Source organism: Macaca fascicularis, chromosome 13 (assembly GCF_037993035.2).
Source record: "Macaca fascicularis isolate 582-1 chromosome 13, T2T-MFA8v1.1".
NCBI lineage: Eukaryota > Metazoa > Chordata > Mammalia > Primates > Cercopithecidae > Macaca > Macaca fascicularis.
Window position 1 is genome coordinate 120,462,880 of NC_088387.1, and position 22,117 is coordinate 120,484,996.

The 22,117-nt window shown below is 48.4% G+C and overlaps 1 protein-coding gene across 8 annotated transcripts in view; it reads left to right on the forward strand.

Annotated features, from left to right (window-relative positions):
* The window catches only part of PXDN (peroxidasin), a 112,332-nt gene that overhangs the window by 57,569 nt on the left and 32,646 nt on the right, over positions 1 to 22,117 (forward strand). For all 8 annotated transcript variants that reach the window (XM_045369895.3, XM_074012482.1, XM_074012479.1 and 5 more), the window contains 7 exons: positions 2,306 to 2,377; positions 2,751 to 2,822; positions 6,299 to 6,468; positions 9,349 to 9,466; positions 12,724 to 12,893; positions 20,052 to 20,324; positions 21,479 to 21,595. In XM_045369895.3, coding sequence (XP_045225830.2) covers positions 2,812 to 2,822; positions 6,299 to 6,468; positions 9,349 to 9,466; positions 12,724 to 12,893; positions 20,052 to 20,324; positions 21,479 to 21,595 — 859 coding nt within the window. In that variant the 5' untranslated portion in view covers positions 2,306 to 2,377; positions 2,751 to 2,811. The remainder of the gene's footprint in view (positions 1 to 2,305; positions 2,378 to 2,750; positions 2,823 to 6,298; positions 6,469 to 9,348; positions 9,467 to 12,723; positions 12,894 to 20,051; positions 20,325 to 21,478; positions 21,596 to 22,117) is intronic.

The window sequence follows — 22,117 nt, forward strand, 5'->3', positions numbered from 1 at the left end:
CTGAGTGAGTCCAGTGTTATTTTTAAGGAAGGAAAGGGCAAGTCAGGGGAGAAACCTGAGGCTGAACGAGGAAGGGCGTCTGTGAATCGCCAAGTAGGTGTTCGCTGAAATTTTGGATGATGCGGGGGCTTTATGAGCTGGCCAGGCTGCCTTTAGCACCCAGGGTTAGGGGAGCCCTGGGGTCTCTGGCACTGTGACGGGTTCCATTCATTAAACGCTGTATAGCGAGCCTGAGGGCAGCCCGGCCCCCGCCCTCGGGCAGGGAACTGCTGGGGAGGGGATAAGCGAGTCCACCAGACCTCAGTGAGAGACTTGGGCAAAGGCTGTGTGTCCAGGGAGGACGGCTTGTGCCGGACCCTGGCTAACTGCACCCCTTCCCCCGATCGGCTGTATAGCCCTGAGCTATTGAAAACATGCATTCCTGGTGACACTGGGAGACCGGAATGCAGGAATACCCTAGAGCCCGCAGATGCTGTCCTGGGGGAACTGAGTATCCCTGATCCAGAAAAGCTCCTTAGGCAGCTGTGGACACAGGACAGAAAACACACCTGGCCAGGCAGGAAACACGTTTGAATTCAGTGATGATCTTGGTGTACTTGGGGAGTCATTTCCTGTCTTTGGTCCTGTTTCCTCAGCTGTTCAGGGAGGGGTGAAGGACACCCCAGGCTGCCGGAGCCCCGGCCTCTCTAAGATCCTGTGTACCCTGGCCCGTCATTTCCTGTAGCACCCATGCAGCAGGTGCCAAGTCCCACACGCTCAGCCGTCCCCCTGGCCAGCCTGCATTGCAGAGTCCAGGTGGAGGGATTTTTACACCCACCACTCTCCGTGGGGCTTGAAATCCCCCCTTTCCTTCCCTTGGTCAGCACCTCCTCATCCTTCTGGGCTTTGCTTGGGAGACTCCACCCCTGCCTGCCTGCACTGAAGCCTCGCTGAGCAGCTCACGGCCACTGTGTGTTGATGGTGCCTGGGTCTCACACTGGCGTGTGCTGCGAAAGACCAAGGACCCCAAGAAACCACAGGCGCTCTGTCAGCACATTGCCCGGCAGAGACGAGGCTCCAGGGATCACGTAGGGCTCCGCCTTCCTCGGGACCCCCGCGTCAGGTGCTTGCCCGTCATGCTCGCCCACGGCGGTTTTCCTTGTCTTCCTGCTCCAGTTTTTCCTTCCCTCGTGTTTCCCATTCGTGCGCAGTGCTGAGCACAGACCTGTCCTGGGACAAGGGGCAGGGACAGTCTGCGTTTGGGGGCCCCTCCGGCTGCAGGCGTCCGCAGAGACTCAGTGTGGCCTGTGTGGGTGCTGCCCAGGGAGCTGGCCCCAGGATGAGGGGGCCCTGGCAGCCGCACTCTGGTGCCCTGGCGGTGACGGTATTCTCAGAATGTCCACAGACCTGATTCTCAGGCGTGCGTTCTGAAGACTTTTCCTTTCTGTGGAGTTCTGAAGACCTGTGAACGCTGGCATGCTGCTGCTTTACTCGTTTTGGCCTCCTGAAGAAGTGCTCATTTACAATGTGTGCTGGCTGCAGGGAACGCCTGAGTGGGAGGAGGGGTCTCCCAGCAGAGCACCCCAGCGAGAAGACTGACTTTGTGTTTGACTTACGAGGAAAAAGCCCACTTTTCAAAACGAGAAATTTCGTATTCAGGAAAAATTAGAGAGAATGAGTTATATCTAAAAGTATAAATTGTAGAAGTATGGAGACATGTGAAATGGAAAGAAATAGAAACACTGGGTATTCTGTACCATCACACACCCGAGGAAAGACGGTCTCTTGTTTAACGCTTCAGGATTGACGGAGAAAGTCGTGTGACGTTCTTTTTGTGTTTCCTTTGTGGTCTTGAAGGGTATCTTTGTATCTGACAGTATACTCTCTGCCCAAGTATGTGATGATGCCGCTGCCAAATTCATACGAGTTAAAAGATTTGAGTGAAGGTATTCACCTATTTATGTATGTGCTATCATTAAAGTTATGCTTTAGATTTTTGCTTTTTTCCATATATTTTGGAAGCGAAAATGGCCTAGTCAGGCCGTTCTGACATGGTGTCGAGGACCTCAGTGAGCACCTCTAGGGCCTCCCTCGCCCTTACCCAGTCACTAGGGTGGACGTCTGTGCCTGGTGTTCAGTTGTATTTATCGAATCATTTGACAATTTTATGTGTTTTTCATACAACGTAGGAAGTCTAGTGAGTGAGCTGTCTATTGATACCTGAATTTGAAATGACTAGGAAAAAAATTGGGGGCAAAAATCTGGATCTAAGAAAATAAATTAAATTGTAAGTTATACTTTTTTTTTTTTCTTTTAACTGCTCTAGATACCTGCACTTTAATCAGATAGAAACTTTGGACCCAGAGTCGTTCCAGCATCTCCCGAAGCTTGAGAGGCTGTGAGTTGTGTGTTTGTGTTGTTCCTGCCTTTCCATTCACAGAGCCCAGGCCTCAGTCACTGGCTTGGTTAGATTAAGGTCAATATCCACCAAACACCTGAAAACTGTTTTGATATAAAGTCCATATTTCTAGTCTAACAATTTAGAAATAGGACTTATAATTTTCTCTTTAATTGAAAGTGTTGATAAAATAGGAAAAAAATCCATTTCTTTGCTGGAGTAACGAACATTGTTTTCAGATTCGTTTGTATTAAATAAATGTAATCACTGAGATTTTTTAAAAGCTGATGTATATTTGACTGCTTATATTCTTTTCTACACATCTTAAGACATATTTTTCAAAATTCGTTTGTTATAAAATCTCTTTCAACAGATTTTTGCATAACAACCGGATTACACATTTAGTACCAGGGACATTTAATCACTTGGAATCTATGAAGAGATTGTGAGTATAATGATACCTTTTGTGTTTCCTTTGCTGCAAATCCTTACTTCTCTCTGTTATCCATTCACCTGGTTCTTTTTCAAGTGTAGTGAAATGTTGATAACAATCTGATTCTGAAAGAATGATAATATATGGAGGGTGGATTGGATCCATTAGAGAGCAAAATGAAAAACATGTGGCTCAGACAATGTGGCAAATAGTTACTCCTTTGATAGGCAATTAAGACTTAAAAAAAATTTTTTTTCAAGGTAGGGTCTTGCTCTGTTGCCCAGGCTGGAGTGCGGTGGCATGGTCACAGCTCACTGCAGCCTCAGCCTCCCGGGCTGAAGCAGTTCTCCCAAATAGCTGAGTAGCTGGGACTATAGGCACATGCCACCATGCCCAGCTAAGTTTTGTAATTTTGTGTTTTTTTGTTTTTCTTTCTTTTTTCTTTCTTTCTTTTTTTTGTGACAGGGTTTTGCCGTGTTGCCCGGGTTGGTCTTGATTTCCTAAGCTCAAGTTATCTGTCCACCTCAGCCTCCCAAAGTGCTGGAATTACAGGCGTGAGCCACCATGCCCAGCCAACATTTTAAAAAATCATCTTTAAATTCATCAAATTAATTTTTAATTCCAGTGCATACTTTACTGGTAGAAGTAAAACCAGTGTAGAAGGAACCCCTGTGCTGTATTCTGTTTGTTTCTACAGCATACTAAGGAGGCTGATCGCCACCCTTTTTTTGTTTGTTTGTTTGAGATAGAGTTTTATTCTTGTTGCCCAGGCTGGAGTGCAATGGCTCGATCTCACCTCACTGCAACCTCTGCCTCCTGGGTTCAAACGATTCTCGTGCCTCAGCCTCCCTAGTAGCTGGGATTACAGGCACGTGCGACCATGCCTGGCTAATTTTTGTATTTTTAGTAGAGACAGGGTTTCACCATGTTGGCCAGGCTGGTCTTGAACTCCTGACCTCAGGTGATCCACCCGCCTCGGGTTTCCAAAGTGCTGGTATGGCAGGCGTGAGCCACTGCACCCGTAATCCCACCCATTTTTTAAGGCTTCCAAATATACTTCTTCCTTATACTGAGCTATTTCTTGTAATTAAGGCATTTTATTACTGGCGGAGAAAGTTGTGACATTCTTTTTGTGTTTTCCTTCATGGTCTTGAGCCATTATTTTCAGTTAAATAGTACTGAGTATATGCAATGAACTAGATCTAGAAAGAAACAGAAAATGCCAGGAGACAAGCCTGACTCTAGAGTGGGCTTACGGTGTGTGTTTTATCTATTCAGTGAAATGAAGTGGAGTAAAACGTAGACCTTCAGGACTGTTTGTGATTTTTTTTTTCTTTAGGATAAAGATATCACAAGCCAAACTAAAAGCTACATCCTGAGTAGGAAGATGGGATGAATATTTCCATATTTGATAGATAACAGAGAGTAGAAAGAAATTTACCAGATAAATGCTCTAGAAAGTAGCCAAGTTTAGGGCAGACTGGTAACAGCCTGGATGATGCTGACAGCTGCCTTCCCTCTGTTCTCAGCCCCTCTTTGGGTATCTGGCAAGGTCCCCCTCTCCTGTTTGCTCACTTTACTAGAGGTGCTCGAACACTGCAACCCCAGACTGAGATGCTGTGTTAGATGTACAGAGCTGCATCTAGAGGGCACGCTGTGTCCTGGCTGCTGTCTGCTGGGAGCAGTCTCTAACCTCACGTCCCTGAGGGGCCCCAGGCTGAGGAGGGCGCGCCAGCTGCCCCACCTCTCCAGACCTCCTGAATAGCCGTCTCTGCTTCAGAGCAGATGAAGGTTGGGGATCCTCTGCTTCCTCGGGTGCCCGGAGCAGCTCGCTCAGCCAGGACCGACTGGCCGGATGTCACATACCGGACCGTGACCATCCAGGTCTTGCATGTGCCCATGGTCCTGTACTGACCTTCAGCTGTGGGCACAGGTTGGGTGCCCTGGGCACGTGGCTGACACTGTCCTCCTCACAGCCTCCTCACCTGAGAGCTGTGCACCTGCTCACGTGGGAAAGGGTGATTCTGGTCATGAGGCCAGTTCTGTGTTCCTGTCCCCTCTGGGCTCATGTCCAGGAGAACCTCAGATGGGAGGTGTAGCCTCCCCTTCCCCTCCTGGAGCCAACGTCGGCCCCTAGTGATGCCCTCACCCTGCCGCCCTGGTGAGCACCTCTCGGGGTCCCATCCCCATCTGGGGAGTGACCTGGGGCCACCTCATCCAGGGTTAATAGTGAGCACGTCTGTTGCAGGACTTTTTCTTAGTTCAGCGAAAGATGGGGTCCTTGTTACGTGGCCACAAAAATTTAGGCTCGCAGACTATTTGAGGAGTGAGAAAAATGGGAATTATTGGGTAAAAAGGAAAAAAAGTGGGGGAAACAGAGACCCTTAGCAAAGCAAGAGAATGTGTTTCCCGCCAGTGGGCTTCCTGCCTCGCAGACTGAATTCCACCCGTGAGGAGGAGGGCCAGGCTTCTCCCCCAGCAAATGGCACGAACGTCTGTGGGCTCCACCCCAGTGCGCGCCCCTCCCAGTGCGCAGGCCGGCTGGAGGGGCCTGGGGACCCCATCCCACCCGGCTGTCCTGGATTGAGAGGTGACCACATGCTAGCAGCCCTCACTCTCGGCGCCTTCTCGGCCTCGGCGTCCACTCTAGCGGTGGCGGGCTCAAGGGCTCCTCAGGCACCACCAGAGTGGACGCCGAGGCTGAGAAGGTGCCGGGAGCGAGGGCTGCTAGCATGTGGTCACCTCTCAGTCTCACATCCAGCTGCCAGCCGCTTCCAGCCCTTGTCCTGTAGCCTGTGTTTGCTACCTGGAACTCCTCTGCCCCCAGACAGCTTCTTCCCCGTGTGCGGAGACAATACTTTTCCCAAGGTGAGGCACATCCTGCCTGTGCTTCCCTTGTTGGGACAGGATGTGCCATTCACTGGAAACTTTCCAGGTGAGCTTGGACCTCAGGAAACTTAGGTGTGAACCCCAGCCGGGAGATGCAGCCCTCCCCTCCCACGCTCCCTGGGAAGGCTCAGGCCGGAGTGAGATGGTGTAGAACTGTCCTGTCCGTGATGACGGGCGTTGGGTGACAGTGCTGGTTTTGTGGCTGTGGTTCTCATGTTACTGATTTCTGTGAGTGGCTCCCACCCGCTCTCCTTCACAAACTTCCCTGACCTGTGCCGCTGGCGCACTCCTTTGTCTTTAACTCGACACCCGATGTCTGGGTGTGCACCGGCCCTTTGCTACTCACGCCTCTCCGGTTAGTGCCTCCAGGGGTACTGTGCACCCCCGGGCTCTTCCTGGTGATGTGTGTGTCTCTACATCACTCCCTGAGTCGGGCACTGGGGCTCAGATTCCACCACGGGAAGTGTCCCATCCCCGTGTCACAAGCCCGGCAGGCCTGGCGCATGTTTCCCGACGCAGGACCTGGAAGCCCTGTCTGATGGACGGATGGACAAGCCCACCCACCCCGTGTCTCACCAGCCGCATCTTCCTTCCCACAGGCGACTGGACTCAAACACACTCCACTGCGACTGTGAAATCCTGTGGTTGGCGGATTTGCTGAAAACCTACGCGGAGTCGGGGAACGCGCAGGCAGCAGCCACCTGTGAATATCCCAGACGCATCCAGGGACGCTCAGTGGCAGCGGTCACCCCGGAAGAGCTGAACTGTGGTGAGTGGCCCGACACGCAGACTCCATCCACACACACACACACCATCCACACACACACATTTACACACACCATCCACACACACCATTTACACACACACCATCCACACACACCATTTACACACACAGACATTTACACACACCATCCACACACACCATTTACACACACACCATCCACACACACACACCATCCACACACATTTACACACACCATCCACACACACCATTTACACACACACCATCCACAGACACACATACACAGACACAATCCATCCACACACACCATTTACACACACACCATCCACACACACACCATTTATAGACACACATACACAGACACAATCCATCCACACACACACGCACATACACGCATGCACACACACACCATCTACACACTACACACACACATGCACACACCATCTACACACACCATTTATAGACATACACACGGACACAAACTACACACACACACACCATCCACACACCACACACATTTACACACACACCATACACCATTTATAAAATGACACACACACATAAACAGACACAAACCATCCACACGCACACGTACACACCATCTACACACACACAGACACAAACCACACATGCACATACACACACACTCCACACACTCACCACATATACACATGCACACACCATCCACACACTTACACCCTTTATAGACATACAGACACAAACCACACACACATGCACATACCCACACGAACATACCATCCACACACTCATACCATTTATAGACACACACACAGACACAAACCACACACACATGCACATACCCACACGAACATACCATCCACACACAGACACAAACCACACATGCACATACACACACACTCCACACACTCACCACATATACACATGAACACACCATCCACACACTCACACCATTTAGAGACACACACAGATGCACACAGGCACGCATACACACGGCTGTTTATTTTGGTAAGGTGAAAGGCTCTCCCTGTGTGATGGTTTTATAATATGACAAAAATACATAGTTTTTTTTTTTTTTTTTTTTTAAGTTTCTTGTAGCTCAGTTCTTGATGGAGCTATGGCAGGGGCAGTTAGAACTGAGAGCTGCCTGGTGGCTGGGGGTACTACACCACTCAGATTTCTAGTCTGGGGAGCAAAAGAGGCCCAGACCCCTGTGCAGCCGCCTGCCTGCACTGCTTCCCCACCCCGGACGCAGACTCCGCCCTCAGCTCTGCAGGGCACTGGCTGTCAGCAGCTCCAGACACGGCCCTTGATGGAAGGAGCTGCCCCACGTGTCCCTGACGGGAGGGCCCTCAGTGCTCGGGGGGCCCAGGGACCTGTGCTGCCCAACTTGGCAGCTCTGCTAAGCTGTGTGCGTCCCTGTGAATCAGTCGAGGCCCTGTCATTGCCGCTAATGCTCCTGAGGTTGTGCCCTTGGAGATCTTGTCATACTTTTACTCCTTACTCCAATTTGGCTGTCAGTGATTATTCTTGTTTTTTATAATAGCTTTATGGAGGTGTTGTTGCCGTGCCAGACAATTCACCCTGTTCAGGTGTACAATTAGGTGGGTTTTAGGATGTCTGCAGGGTTGTGCAGCCTAAATAATGAAGAAAGCAGCGAAAGCTTATTTTTTGTGGTGATGGGGAGCCATGGGAGGGTTTACAGAATGTTGGGATGATGTTTGTATTCTAGGAAGAGCTTTCTGGCAGCCCTAGGGAGAGGGAATTGGGGAGTGTGTGAGGCAGGCGGGGAGGCCGGACTAAGGCCAGAGGGATGAGAACCTCCATGAAGCCAAGGGCTGGAGGCACGGTTCCCAGAGTGATGTGGGAGCACGGGGAGGGCTGGGCAGAGCCGCCCCAGCCTCGCGACCTGGGCTGTGCAATGCTGGGGAGATGGAAGGAGGCCATCCAGGAGGAGCCCTTGCTGACGGCCCCCAGTTGGGTCTGAGGGCCTTTGTTTTGGTTGCCAGGCAGAATGGCAGCGCTGAGCAGAGTCAGCTCCAGTGCACACACACACTCGTACCTGTGCTTGTGTGTGCCCCACTGCAGGCACTCACTTGTACACACCTGCGTGTGGTTGTGTTTTTCTTCTTTTTCTTCTCCATGTACACAGCATGTACATGGAGACAGATTTGCACACTGAGGTGATGAGGCAGAGATGGGAGCCTAGGCCTGCCCTCAGCATGGTTCCCTCACGGCTGCCGGGAGCCTTAGAGAAGGCCGCTCCCTGTGCAGGCCTGGAGATCCGGAGCAGCCGCCAGGGACAGGAGCCTGGAAGCCGTCAGCCCTCGGGTGGCTGCTGGAAGCCGTCAGCCCTCGGGTGGCCCCTGGAAGCTGTATGGAGTCAGGGCACGCAGGAGGCGGGAGAGGCCGTTCTTCCCCTTGTCCAGGGTGGAGGGTGAGGACCAGGGCAGCTGTGGAGGAGGGAGGCTGGGAGTTGCTCCAGCTGTGGTGTCTGCCACCTGCCTGTGCTTTTAGAGACTTATTCTTTCAGCGATGCTTTATCTACAGAGTACGACTTTTTGTCTTTTATTCACTGAAAATAGTGACCTGTGGCTGTCCACTCTGCCCTGGTGTTTGGCTTTCCCGAAGGGCCTTGAGGGGACGCCAAAGGCTGTCATTTGGGGCTCGTCTGCCTAGCTCTGAGCCAGCCTGTCCCTCAGGTGGTCAGAACATGGCGCCCTTTGGTGCAGACATCATGTGGATCCGCACCATAGACGGGGCTGTGGAGAAGCCGGTCTGGCAATTTTGTGGGGGATGTTTATGGCTGAATTACGCCTTTGGGCATCTGTGGTTTCCTCTTGGACACAGAGGACTCAGCGTGGGTTGTCGTTTATTTTCATGTCGTGGTTTACACTAAAAAGGTTTCCGTTTTCTTGTTGGGCACAGAAAGGCCCCGGATCACATCCGAGCCCCAGGATGCAGACGTGACCTCGGGGAACACCGTGTATTTCACTTGCCGAGCCGAAGGCAACCCCAAGCCTGAGATCATCTGGCTGCGAAACAAGTGAGTTGGGGCCAAACAGAAATGTCCCCCACGCGTCTCTCAGAGTTACACCTGGACACCCAAACCGCACCTCACTCCCCACCAAGGCCCACGTCCACTCTTCCCCCGCCACGTAGGGAAAAGTACAAGGGATGAGATATTTCTGCTCTTTTCCGGTCTTACATGGCGGGGGGTGTGACGACGTTTCTGCCACGCTCGGGCCCCTTCCCCACTCTCTCCCGGGCAGCACAGGGGTGCCCTGGCCGGGCACCGTGTCCCTGCGGCCCTGCCCAGTGGGAGGGAGGGAGAGTGTGCTGCTTGTTCTCTCCCTGCCCACTGACCTCTGGCAGCAGCCTGTTTGCTCTGGTCACTGTTGTTGGCAGCCTTGACCTGGGGCATTGTGACCAACCTGAGCGGGTGTGGGAGGGGCCCTGACCTCTGCCGGGACGGCATCTTCAGGAGACGAGCGCCATGCAGCTGCTGACACAGGTTTGCTCAGCTCCCGTGTGGATCTAACTTGTCTCCCAAAGAAAGTCTCCCCTTGTGTCCGCAAACATGGTGTGGGCCTGTTAAGGCTAAGTTGGTCCCGGCTGCTGGCTGGCAGGGCGACAGAGGGAAGTCCTACCGCTGACCATCACGTGTTCCGGCAGCAAGCCGCACCTGTGAGCCCAGATGTGGGGAGCACCCCTGCCCCGTTCAGGTTTGCGAGCTGGGGCCGTGTTGGTGAAGGAGTAGTGGAGTCTACGGGGAGAGGTGGGAGGTGGGAGGAGGTGAAAGGCGTGCAAGGGGGGTGGGTGGGGCAGGACCTATGGTGCGGGGGCAGAGAGGCCTAGGTGGGAATGAGGTCAGATTGCCCAAAGGCACCTGGGGTCAAATCACCGAGGGTCCTGAGTTGGAGTGGAGCACTTTCAAAGTGACCTTTTGAAAGGAATCCTTAAAAGAAAATCCTGAAGTAAAGCCACCATGTCCTGGCTTCTCCCATCTGCCTGCGTGAGGACAGCTTCTGAAGGAGCTCCTCCTGCCGGCCCAGCCCCAGCGCTCCTGCGCTGCTCCTCTCTGGCCATGTTTAGTCATGAGGGAGCAAGAGGGATGCGTCTGAGATGTGAGCCCTGTGATACTCGGGCAGATAGATGAGGCACACACTGAGTCATTGTTCCAGACTCCAGAGGCAAACCGGGCTGGGCTTGGCTCTCGGGCAAGGCAGTGTTTATAGAAGAGATGGACAGGAGCAGGGAACTGGCTGCCCCCAGTTGTCACGAACAGAACGGGAAGATGTGTCCATGCTGAAGAGGACATGGCAGGTTTGTTCCAGCTCTAGATTTTGTTATCCTCATGACTGAAAGGTCACGTTGACCTTGGCTGCAGTGCCGGACAAGGAGCCTATAAGGTGCCGTCACTCTGTTCACAGTTCTTGTCTTGGATGACTCCCAAGTAGATGAGATTTAAAATCCAGAGAACACTGGAGGAATTCTGCAGTATATTATGTTGTGTGGATGTAAAAGTCAGGGAAGCATAAATTTGGCCCCAGTCCATCACACTTACATTTAATATATGAAAAAATTGATGCCCAAAGTTGAAATCTCACAGCTAAATATGGCAGAGCTCGAGCCGAGGTCCTGAGGCCTGGTGACCTGTGCTGGGCTCGAGCCAAGGTCCTGAGGCCTGGTGACCTGTGCTGGGCTCGAGCCGAGGTCCTGAGGCCTGGTGACCTGTGCTGGGCTCGAGCCGAGGTCCTGAGGCCTGGTGACCTGTGCTGGGCTCGAGCCGAGGTCCTGAGGCCTGGTGACCCGTGCTGGGTTCTGCCCTCCACCAGCTGGAGTCTCACCTGCTGGCCTCACCTGCCTGCCGGCCGGCCTTACCTAACATCCAGAGTCACCTGCAGGCCAGCCTCACCTGCTGGCTCGCCGTGTTTCTGGGCAGGGGATCGGGCCACATCAGAGAGAGTCGTATTTATCGGGCCTGAGCTGACATTGCTTCCGTCTAGCAAGCCCTGTGAGTAAGGACAGATTGCAGGTTGGGGGATTGGTGCCAGGCAGAGGAGAGCATGAGGAAGATTTGGGAGAAGGTGGGTGTTGGTCTTTCGAGAGCGTCCCCGATGGTTTGGCAGCACGCTAGCAGGTGTCTGAGGGCGGTCGTGGGAAAGTGCTTTTGCACAGTGCGGGGGCTGCTCCTCCTGCATGAACGACCCAGCGTGGTGCAGGCTCCACACATTCCTTAGGAAACGCGCATGGAAGATGATGAATCTCGTGCACGGAGGAAGTGGGTTTCTGTTTCACAGAGGCCTTGTCTGTCTTGACGATCTGGAAGCAGGAGTTCTCGTTGGCCCATCTGCATTCTCAGAGGGCTCCATGCCTGGCTGTTCTTAGTCCTCACACTTGCCATAGACTGTGATCTCAGTGGCATCCAGTGTCACCTCTCTCCTCTTCACCTGCTTCTGTAGAAAGGGAACTAAAGCGAAGTTACAGGTGGGTGAGGGGAGAGGCGGCAGGACTGAGCATTGGGGTAAAGGTGTTGCAGCTTTTCTTGGCTGCCGAAGTGTGTGTGATGCAGCGTGGCCCCGGGGAGGTCATTACTGCCTGAGGACTGACCGAGCCATGCGAGGGTGAGGTCACCCGTGTCCTGGCCTGTTCATGGTGCAGCTCCACAGGTTCCTCCCAGATCCAAGAGGGAGGCCAGCCAGCAGCTTGCAGGCACTGTTTGTTAAAATACAGATAGAGAGGCCTGGCACACTCCTGCAGTCCCAGCACTTTCAGAGCTGGAGGCAGGAGGAGCGCTTGAGCCCAGGAGGCTGAGGCTGCAGTGAGCCATGGTTATACCACTGCACTCCAGCCTGGGCCGCAGAGTGAGACTCTGTCTCTAAAATAAAAAAATAAAATGCACGTAGGTGTATCTTCGGCGTTTAGTAATGTAAAAATGTTTCTACCCTTTTTAGTTAATTCACCAGAAACAAAAAAAAATGTTTCCTTGGAATTTTTTCCATTTTGTTCATTGCTTTCTCCTTTGGAATTAGGAACACTTTAAAACATGTAGATAGATTGAACATGTGAATACTAAGGATAAGTATCTGAGTGAATGAGATGTGCGAATACGCGGTCCCCTTTTCAGAACTGCCTGTTAGATCAGGGGCTGCCAGGAAGGAGGAGACCCTGGAAGGTGAGCTGTTGCTCGCACGAGCTCTGATACACCTGCTGCAAGGCTGGAAACCCCTGTGCTGGGGATGGGTGAGGTACGTCTTTGTGCTTTCAACACTTGACCAGACCAAATTTCTGTCTTTGTAGTAACGAGCTGAGCATGAAGACAGATTCCCGCCTAAACTTGCTGGATGATGGGACCCTGATGATCCAGAACACACAGGAGACAGACCAGGGTATCTACCAGTGCATGGCAAAGAACGTGGCCGGAGAGGTGAAGACGCAAGAGGTGACCCTCAGGTACTTCGGGTCTCCAGGTATGTGGTGGGCATTTCACACCTGGGTTCCGCCCAGAATTGTCGTCCCTCAGTATCTGCCTTCTTCTTTCCTTGCACCCCAACTCAGTAAAATAAGAATGAACATTGAAGTCTGAAGTTGAAGCTGCAATACAGGGTTGGCTCACAGAGCTTTCGAAGCGCAGGGTCGTAGATGATCTGTGAGCGGTGCTGTGGTCCCCAGTTAGCCCCTCATCTGGGGACACACTCATAGTCCACACAGCCGGGGCAGTCCATGCTGTGAGCCCAGCCCATGGAGAGAGGGCCTTGGGAACCTGGAGAGACTGTGCCACCCCCGACCCACTGACCCCACCACCCAGGCGCCCTCTGAAGGGACAGCTACTCAGGCACAGCCAGCTGTTGCCATGTGGTAACAAGGTCTCTATTTTGCGAAGGGCTTGGATTATGTAAAAGGAACCACAATTCTAGATTTTTATCCAATATTTTCATGTTTAAGATAATGGCACGTAAATTTAAAACATTTAAAAACTGTCTCAGCCACATCAAGTCTAGCTGTGGCCTCTCATCCATCTGGGCCCCACCAGGTTGCAAACTCTGCTCTGATCCACCTGTGTTATCCGTGGCCATTGCTCAGAAGAGGAGCTGGGCCCTTGCACAACAGCGGAATGGGGCGTTGGGTGTACCCCACGGCTCTGGGAAACGATGCGGATCCCTTCACGCCTCTGGACGGGTCTGCCTGTCCTCCTGTGTGGAAGCCGGTAGAGTCGGAGCCCTTACCCACGGAGGCTGCAGGTGTAACTTCCTCTCTGAAACCTTCTGGCTTCCTTTAGCTTCAGCCACAAATCATGCCAGGGTCGCTGTTTCCCTGGTATTTTGTATTTCAGGCCATTATGGTTATAAAACCTTTTGTTTTGTAAGTGGTTTTGGTGTTTCTTGTTTAAATGCCGGCTCCTTAATTGGCCTAATCTCTGTATCACCTGGTACATCCCAGCATAGCCACAATCAACGGGTACCGAAGGCTGAGAATTCCCGGCTCTCACATTTCCGTTCAAAGGAAAGCCCAGTGGTATAGTACTGCTGACTCAAAGCCCTCAATCAAACAACGTTCCACATGTTCAGCACAAGGCGTTCAGCATCTTTCCAAAGTCAGTGCTGTGGGCGTGTGCAGAGAAGTGAAGACACAGCCGCTGCTCCCAGAAGGAGCCTGGGCTCTGTTTTTAAGGCATTAAAAAGTCCACAAAATAGTTATGTAGTACTGTTAAGTATGTGTTACAGACAAAGGAGAATAACCATGGATTATGAGTAATGAACTACTTAGGAGAGTTACTATGCGAGTAGGTTGATTGATTCCTGGACAGGAATATTTAGCCAGCTCTTTATGGCTTGAGAGTTCCAAATTTCGCTCCTTTTGATCTGAATTCTTGGGTCTTTCTCAGGAATAACAGCCCTATTTAGTATACTAGTCTGAACATGTGGTGTAGCTCTCTCAGATACAAATGAAGAGTCTCCCGCCATCCAGTGCACAGGGAGTTACTGCAGCATGGGGGAACCAGCCCTGGGAAGCCCAGAAGCCTAGGCCAGGCTGGCACACTACAGCCTGCAGTCCACACCTGCCTACTGCCTGTTTCTCCTAAGGTGTATGAATACTTTTCTGCAATTTTAAATGATCAAAACTTTTAAAAGAACAGTATCTTATGACGACATGACAGCTAGAAGAAATTCAAGCGTCACTGTCTATGATTAAGTTTTCTTGGAGCATGACTGCACTCATTCTTTTGCACAATGTCTGTGGCTGCTTGTATGCTACCATGGCGGAGTTGAGGAGAAGCAACAAAACCTGCGTGGCCTTCAGAACTTAGAACAGGAGCAGTCTGGCCCTTTACAGAAAAAAAATGGCCAACTGCTGTTGCAGACTATGGTAATAATGTATAGTAATAGGAAAAGAGTGACGTGGAGGTCTCCGTGGGCCATAAAGGGGCATATCGCACCCATTATCCTGAAGCTTTGTGATTAGGGGCATATAAAAAGTTTGCAGTTATTATCTGTCTGATGAATTACATTTTTGATCAATAACACTTCTATCAGTGCTTTTTGCTTCTAGGTAAATTTGTTGTAAGATACATAAAAGCAGCCTCTACTTGATCTTTATTGTCAGGTGTATCTTTTCCCACCATTTTTCTCCGAGCCTTTCCACGTACACATGTTTGAGATGTTTAATATAAATAACACAGAGCTAGAAATTTTTTAAAAATCCTAAGTTTTCCTTAAAGTTAATCCATTTAAATATGTTTATTGTAGTTAACAATATGAGATTTATAAATTCTACCTCTTATTTTGAACTGTTTGTCCAAACTTTTCTATGTTTTTTGCTTTAATTGGAAATAATTTTTTCATATTTGCTTCCCACTACCAGTTTGTACACTATATACCCATTTCTGTTCTTTTAGTGGTTAGCCTAGAAAATTTTAAATGCATTCTTAAATTGCCAAAGCCTAAAGTTAGTATAACCTTCCCCTCTAACATGTATTCATCCCGCTGAGTTGACGTGCTTAGTTCTGTTTTGTGTTTTTTTAACCTATAAACATTATTATTTTGTTCTTCCAGTGTTTGTCTGGATGCATCCATGTGGTTCCCACTTCCTTTGTCCTTCCTTTGTTTATCTCAGCTCTTCTGTCGGGGATCACCTTCCTTCTGGCTGATGTAGGGGGAGCTGGGCAGCAAGCTCATGTGAGCACCAGGTTTTGGTGAAGAACACTTAAATGAGATTTATTTATCTCTTGTACTGGGCGTCGTTCCCTGGGTGGGGCAGGCAGGTTTTGAAGTTAGTTTTTTCTCATGCCGAGGGCACAGCACTGTGGGGATGCAGCTGTTCAGTTTTCTGTCGAACTTCTCTTCGTGGGCCTCTGTTGATCTGTGTCTTGTCTTCTGTACTGCATGAGGCTCTTTAAAGCTCAATTTAAGTTATAAGGGTCTACGAATGCCCTCAAGGCCGACTTTGACTTTGGTGTTCCTACTTTTGTGAGTAGCTTCATGGTTTCCAATTTGTTATTCTGATAGAAATGCTAATATTAAATGTCATTTCTGTATTTTTTGTAATTTATACTTAAATATTTGACTAACACAGCTTACATGTTAACATATATAAAAAGGTAGAAAGTCGTCGTCCTGGCTCTTTCCGTTATGCGCTCAATTCCCTCTTCCCTTCCCCTCTTCCCAAAATGCTTAGTAGTTTCTTCCCTGTGTGTATACAAAAAAAAAGTAAGCATATTTGAGGCAAGTGATTTTTCTCAGATGATAGCTTAGAAATCTTTCTAGTCTTTCACTTTGGATACATCAGTTTTCTTACTCTCTTTCTTTCTATAGCTGCATAGAATTCCATGATCTAAATGCACCCTGAATTTATTTAACAAGTTTCCTTTTGGAGTGAATTTAGATTTTTTTTCCAAATCTTTAGCTCTCACAGTTCTGTGTTCTTTATTCAAAAGCCTTTGGGCCAGATGTCTTTTGATATTCAGAAACTTGGGTAAATTTTTGGAAGGGTAGCATAGTGTAAAATCCACATACCAATTTAGACGGTCAGCAGAGTCTGGGATAGTGCCCTATAATCAATGTATTAATATCCTATAGCAAACTGTATGGATATTCACAGAAAGTAGAATAAAGGCTATAAGTATCCTCATGCTAGATAGATCAAATTTTCCAAACAAATAAGTTACAAAAAAATAATGATTTTTGGAGTTTTCTGAATTTTAGCGTGGTGGATAAGGATGGTTGACCTGAACAAACAACAGGGCAAAAGGAAAACACAAATTTATTATTTATTTATTTATTTAGACAGAGTCTCGCTCTTGCCCAGCCTGGAGTGCAGTGGTGAGATCTCAGCTCACTGCAACCTCTGACTCCCTGGTTCAAGTGATTCTCCTGCCTCAGCCTGCCGCGTAGCTGGGACTACAAGTGTGCACCACCGTACTGGCTAATTGTTGTATTTTTAGTAGAGACAGGGTTTTTCCATGTTGGCCAGGCTGGTCTCGAACTCCTGACCTCAGGTGATGTGCCCACCTCAGCCTCTCAAAGTGCTGGGATTACAGGCATGAGCCACCACGTCTGGCCCAAACAAAAATGTATTTGGACATATGACATTTTATGTGCTTGTAAAAATAGCTATAGATTAAGTTTCTAGCATAATATATATATGTTTTAAATTTTACTTGAAGTTCTGAGATATATGTGCTGAATGTGCGGGTATGTTACATGGGTATACATGTGCCATGGTGGTTTGCTGCACCCATCAACCTGTCGTCCAGGTTTTAAGCCCCGCATGCATTAGATATTTGTTTTAATGCTCTCTGTCCCCTGTCCCCCAAACCCCAGACAGGCCCCAGTGTGTGATGTTCCCTTCCCTGTATTCATGTGTTCTCACTGTTCAGCTCTCACTTATGAATGAGAACATGCAGTGTTTGGTTTTCTGTCCCTGTGTTAGTTTGCTGAGGATGATGGTTTCCAGCTTTATCCATGTCCCTGCAAAGGACATGAATTCATTCTTTTTGATGGCTGCATAGTATTCTATGGTATGTGCTACATTTTCTTTATCCAGTCTATCACTGATGGGCATTTGGGTTGGTTCCAAGTCTTCGCTATTGTAAATAGTGCTACAGTAAATATACATGTGCATGTGTCTTTATAGTAGAATGATTTAAAATCCTTTGGGTGTATACCCAATAATGGGATCGCTGGGTCAAATTATTTTTCTGGTTCTAGATCCTTGAGGAATCGCCACACTGTCTTCCACAATGGTTGAACTAATTTACAATCCCAGCAACAGCGTAAAAACGTTCCTTTTCTCTGCATCCTTGCTAGCATCTGTTGTTTCCAGACTTTTAATGATCGCCGTTCTAACTGGCATGAGATGGTATCTCATTGTGGTTTTGATTTGCATTTCTCTGATGACGAGTGATGATGAGCTTTTTTTTCCGTGTTTCTTGGCCACATAAATTTCTTTTGAGAAGTGTCTGTTCATATCCTTAACCCACTTTTAGATGGGGTTATTTGTTTTTTTCTTGTAAATTTGTTTAAGTTCCTTGTAGATTCTGGATATTAGACCTTTGTCAGATGGATAGATTGCAAAAATTTTCTCCCATTCTATAGGTTGCCTGTTCACTCTGACGATAGTTTCTTTTCTTGTGCAGAAGCTCTTTAGTGTAATTAGATTCCATTTGTCACTTTTGGCTTTTGTTGCAATTGCTCTTGGTGTTTTAGTCACAAAGTCTTTGCCCGTGCCTGTGTCCTGAATGCTATTGCCTAGGTTTTCTTCTAGGGTTTTTATGGTTTTAGGTTTTATGTTTAAGACTTTAACCCATCTTTGAGTTAATTTTTGTATAAGGTGTAAGGAAGGGGTCCAGTTTCTGTTTTCTGCATATGGCTAGCCAGTTTTCCCAGCACCATGTATTAAATAGGGAATCCTTTCCCCACTGCTTGTTTTTGTCAGATTTGTCAAAGATCAGATGGTTGTAGATGTGTGGTGTTATTTCTGAGGCCTCTGTTCTGTTCTATTGGTCTATGTATCTGTTTTGGTACCACTATCATGTTGTTTTGGTTACTGTAGCTTTGTAGTATAGTTTGAAGTCAGGTAGTGTGATGCCTCTAGCTTTGTTCTTTTTGTTTAGGATTGTTTTGGCTATATGGGCTCCTTTTTGGTCCATATGAAATTTAAAGCAGTTTTTTCTAGTTCTGTGAAGAAAGTCAATGGTAGCTTGATGGGAATAGCATTGAATCTATAAATTACTTTGGGCAATATGGCCATTTTCACAATATTGATTCTTCCTATCCAAGAGCATGGAATGTTTTTCTATTTGTTTGTATCCTCTCTTAGTTCCTTGAGCAGTGGTTTCTAGTTCTCCTTAAAGAGGTCATTCATGTCCCTTGTAAGTTGTATTCCTAGGTATTTTATTCTCTTTGTAGCAATTGTGAATGGGAGTCCACTCAGGATTTGGCTCTCTGCTTGTCTGTTATTGGTGTAGAGGAATGCTTGGGATTTTTGCACATTGATTTTGTGCCCTGAGACTTTGCTGAAGTTGTTTGTAAGCTTAAGGAGTTTTGGGGCTGAGATGTTGGGGTTTTCTAAATATATAATCATGTCGTCTGCAAACAGAGACAATTTGAGTTCCTCTCTTCCTATTTGAATACCCTCTTGGCAGGGTGTATATGTCCAGGAATTTACCCATTTCTTCTAGATTTTCTAGTTTATTTGTGTAGAGCTGTTTATAGTAATCTCTGATAGTAGTTTGTATTTCTTTGCGGTCAGGGGTGATATCCCCTTTATCATTTTTTATCCTATTTGATTCTTCTCTCTTGTTTATTAGTCTGGCTAGCAGTCTATCTAATCTGCTTGTCAAACAGATTAACAAAATATGTATTTTGTTAATGTTTTCAAATTAATCCAGCTCCTGGATTCATTTATTTTTTTTGAAGGGTTTTTCGTGTCTCTGTCTCCTTCAGTTATGCTCTAATCTTAGTTATTTCTTATCTTCTGCTAGCTTTTGTTTAGCCGGGTAATTTCTGGGCAATAGAGTGTGCACATGTTCAGTGCTGGTATGCACGGCCACGTCTCTGCAGGTGGGCTGGGCCAGGGCGTGCTCTCACTACCAGCGTGGGAGAGTTCCGTTTCCACACAAACTCACGCATGAAACACATCGTAATTGTAGGGCTTTTTTCTGGATTTAAATTTGAAAAATATTATTTCTTGCTTACTTTTAATTTGCACTTTTTATGAGTAAATTTGTTATTTTTGTATACTCTAAATATACTTCACTAACAATAATTTGTGCCAGTAGGAACTACTAGCAAGGTCTAACAAGACTGACATAATGTATTTTATTTAGAAATAAGGATCCTCCATGGAGTTCAGCACATATTTTAAGAAAAAGCCCTTCCTCGTTAGCTTTTCCTAAGCAGCCATGGTTGCTCACTTTGCTCAGGTGGCCTGCATGTTGTTTGACCCGAGGCTGTGAACCATTTTTATTGTCTGCACATTTCTTTAAAAAGAAAATATGCAGTTACATTGTGTTTGTTTTGCCCTATTTTGGTGGTAAATAGAATTAATAGCCTGACATAGGAAAAATCAAGCAAAAACCATGTCAAACCGGGAGAAATTAATTGAGAATTTCTGTTTAATTGTGACAGCTCGACCCACTTTTGTAATCCAGCCACAGAATACAGAGGTGCTGGTTGGGGAGAGCGTCACGTTGGAGTGCAGCGCCACAGGCCACCCCCCGCCGCGAATCTCCTGGACGAGAGGTGACCGCACACCCTTGCCCGTCGACCCACGAGTGAACATCACACCTTCTGGCGGGCTTTACATACAGAACGTCGTCCAGGAGGACAGCGGAGAGTATGCGTGCTCTGCGACCAACAGCATTGACAGCGTCCATGCCACTGCGTTCATCATCGTCCAGGGTGGGTATCCATCCTCTGTGCCAGAGCCAGGGCTCAGCCCCTTCCTCCCCGCTCCACCAGCTCGCACTGCCATACCCACCAACGCTCCATAGAATCTCTGCCCTGTCTACTTCACTCAGGTTATTTTTATCCATTATACCCCCATTGGACTACCTACAGATGATCGCAATTTGTAGATTTTTGCATCAGAAGGCTCAGTAGGACGGGCTCTGTGTGCTGGCTGTGGTGTCTCTGTACCTCCAGCACCTGGCCAGCAGGAGTGTCTGTCGGATAAGTGAGTGTGTGTGTGTGTTTGTGTGTGTGTGTGCGTGCGTGCACATGTGCAGTAAGGTGGTTGATACACCTTGCAGACAGCTTTGAATCCTTCCTTAAGATCAGTTTTGGATGTAGTCTCCTGGGAGTATTCATTGTTTTACGCCTTCTGCCATGTATTTCTACATTGCTTAATGGACTGTAAAATGAGTTATTCTTGTGAAGTGGGACGTGTGTTGGAAAACATTCAAACAATACAGAAGTGCAAAAGCTAAATTATTAGAGATGATATTAGAGATAGAGAAATCATTTCCTTCTGCCAGCCTCTCTTCAACCCTTTCCTGTCTCACTGGCAATCTGTCGAGCATCTTTCTGGTTTTATTTGCATGTACACCAGTGCAGCCGTGTTACGTGGATTTACTTTTTTTGTGGCTGTTACTTGTATAAAAATGGAATCATACCAGACAATACTGTTCTGTAAGTCATGTTTTTCATCCAGTGGTAATAACCACTATCATCGCACACAGCTATACCAGATGGCATTTTTTTAAGCATTTGCAAATATTAGTTTAGGGTGAGGATTGAGAGGAATCGTTGTAAGTCAGCCTGGTGTCCACAAGCTTCAGTGTGGCCTCATCTGTGCCCTGTGTGCATTGCAGCTGACGGTGTGGTTGAACAGTCTTTGTGTGCTTTCCAGGGTGATGCTGAGAACTCACCCGTCCTTCATCTTCTTCTGTTTCGCTCCCATCTTCTCCTGTGCCCTCTGCCTCTTTCTGACTCTTCGTTGTAGACATCGCTTCTAACCGTCAGGTGTCTGCCAAGACTGTGGTCATTTTCTTGGTGGCGTTTTTACCCCATGCTGCTTTTTACATGTCCTGTTTCGAATGCTTTCTCTCCGGAAGCTCTTCCTCAGTTCACTGTGACGCCTCAGGACAGAGTTGTCATCGAGGGCCAGACTGTGGATTTCCAGTGTGAAGCCAAGGGCAACCCGCCGCCCGTCATTGCCTGGACCAAGGGAGGTAAGAGCCAGGCCCCAGGCCTTTGCCTGCTCCCTCTGCAGCCACAGACACAGGAAGCACACTTTTCCACCATGCCCAGGCAACCCCCAATGTGTTCTGGACAGGGCTGAGCTGGGACTGGATTCCACAGGACCAAGGCACTGGGAAGCGCAGAGGTGTCTGCACACCCCCCCGTGGCTTCCTGTCCATGCATGGCTGTCCCTCATGGACATCATGGCAGGAAACTCTAAGAAGCTCTGTCATTACAGAAGAGACTTGGGGTTCCTGTCTTTGACTCCCTCACACCTGCCTTGTTTCAGATAGTCTCTAGGTCGTGCTTTTAAGTAGCATCTTGAAGGAATCTATTTGCATGGAGGATAGAATTTTCTGGAAACAGTCATGGACTATATTGAAACAGACAAACAGCTTTTGCTCTGACTTTGCTTCCCAGAGCCCTCACTGTCACCTCGCCGTTCAGCGTCGTGACCTTTCATCACATTCTTTGCCTACAGTCCCAGCACTATTCCTTCAATGGGAAGGTCA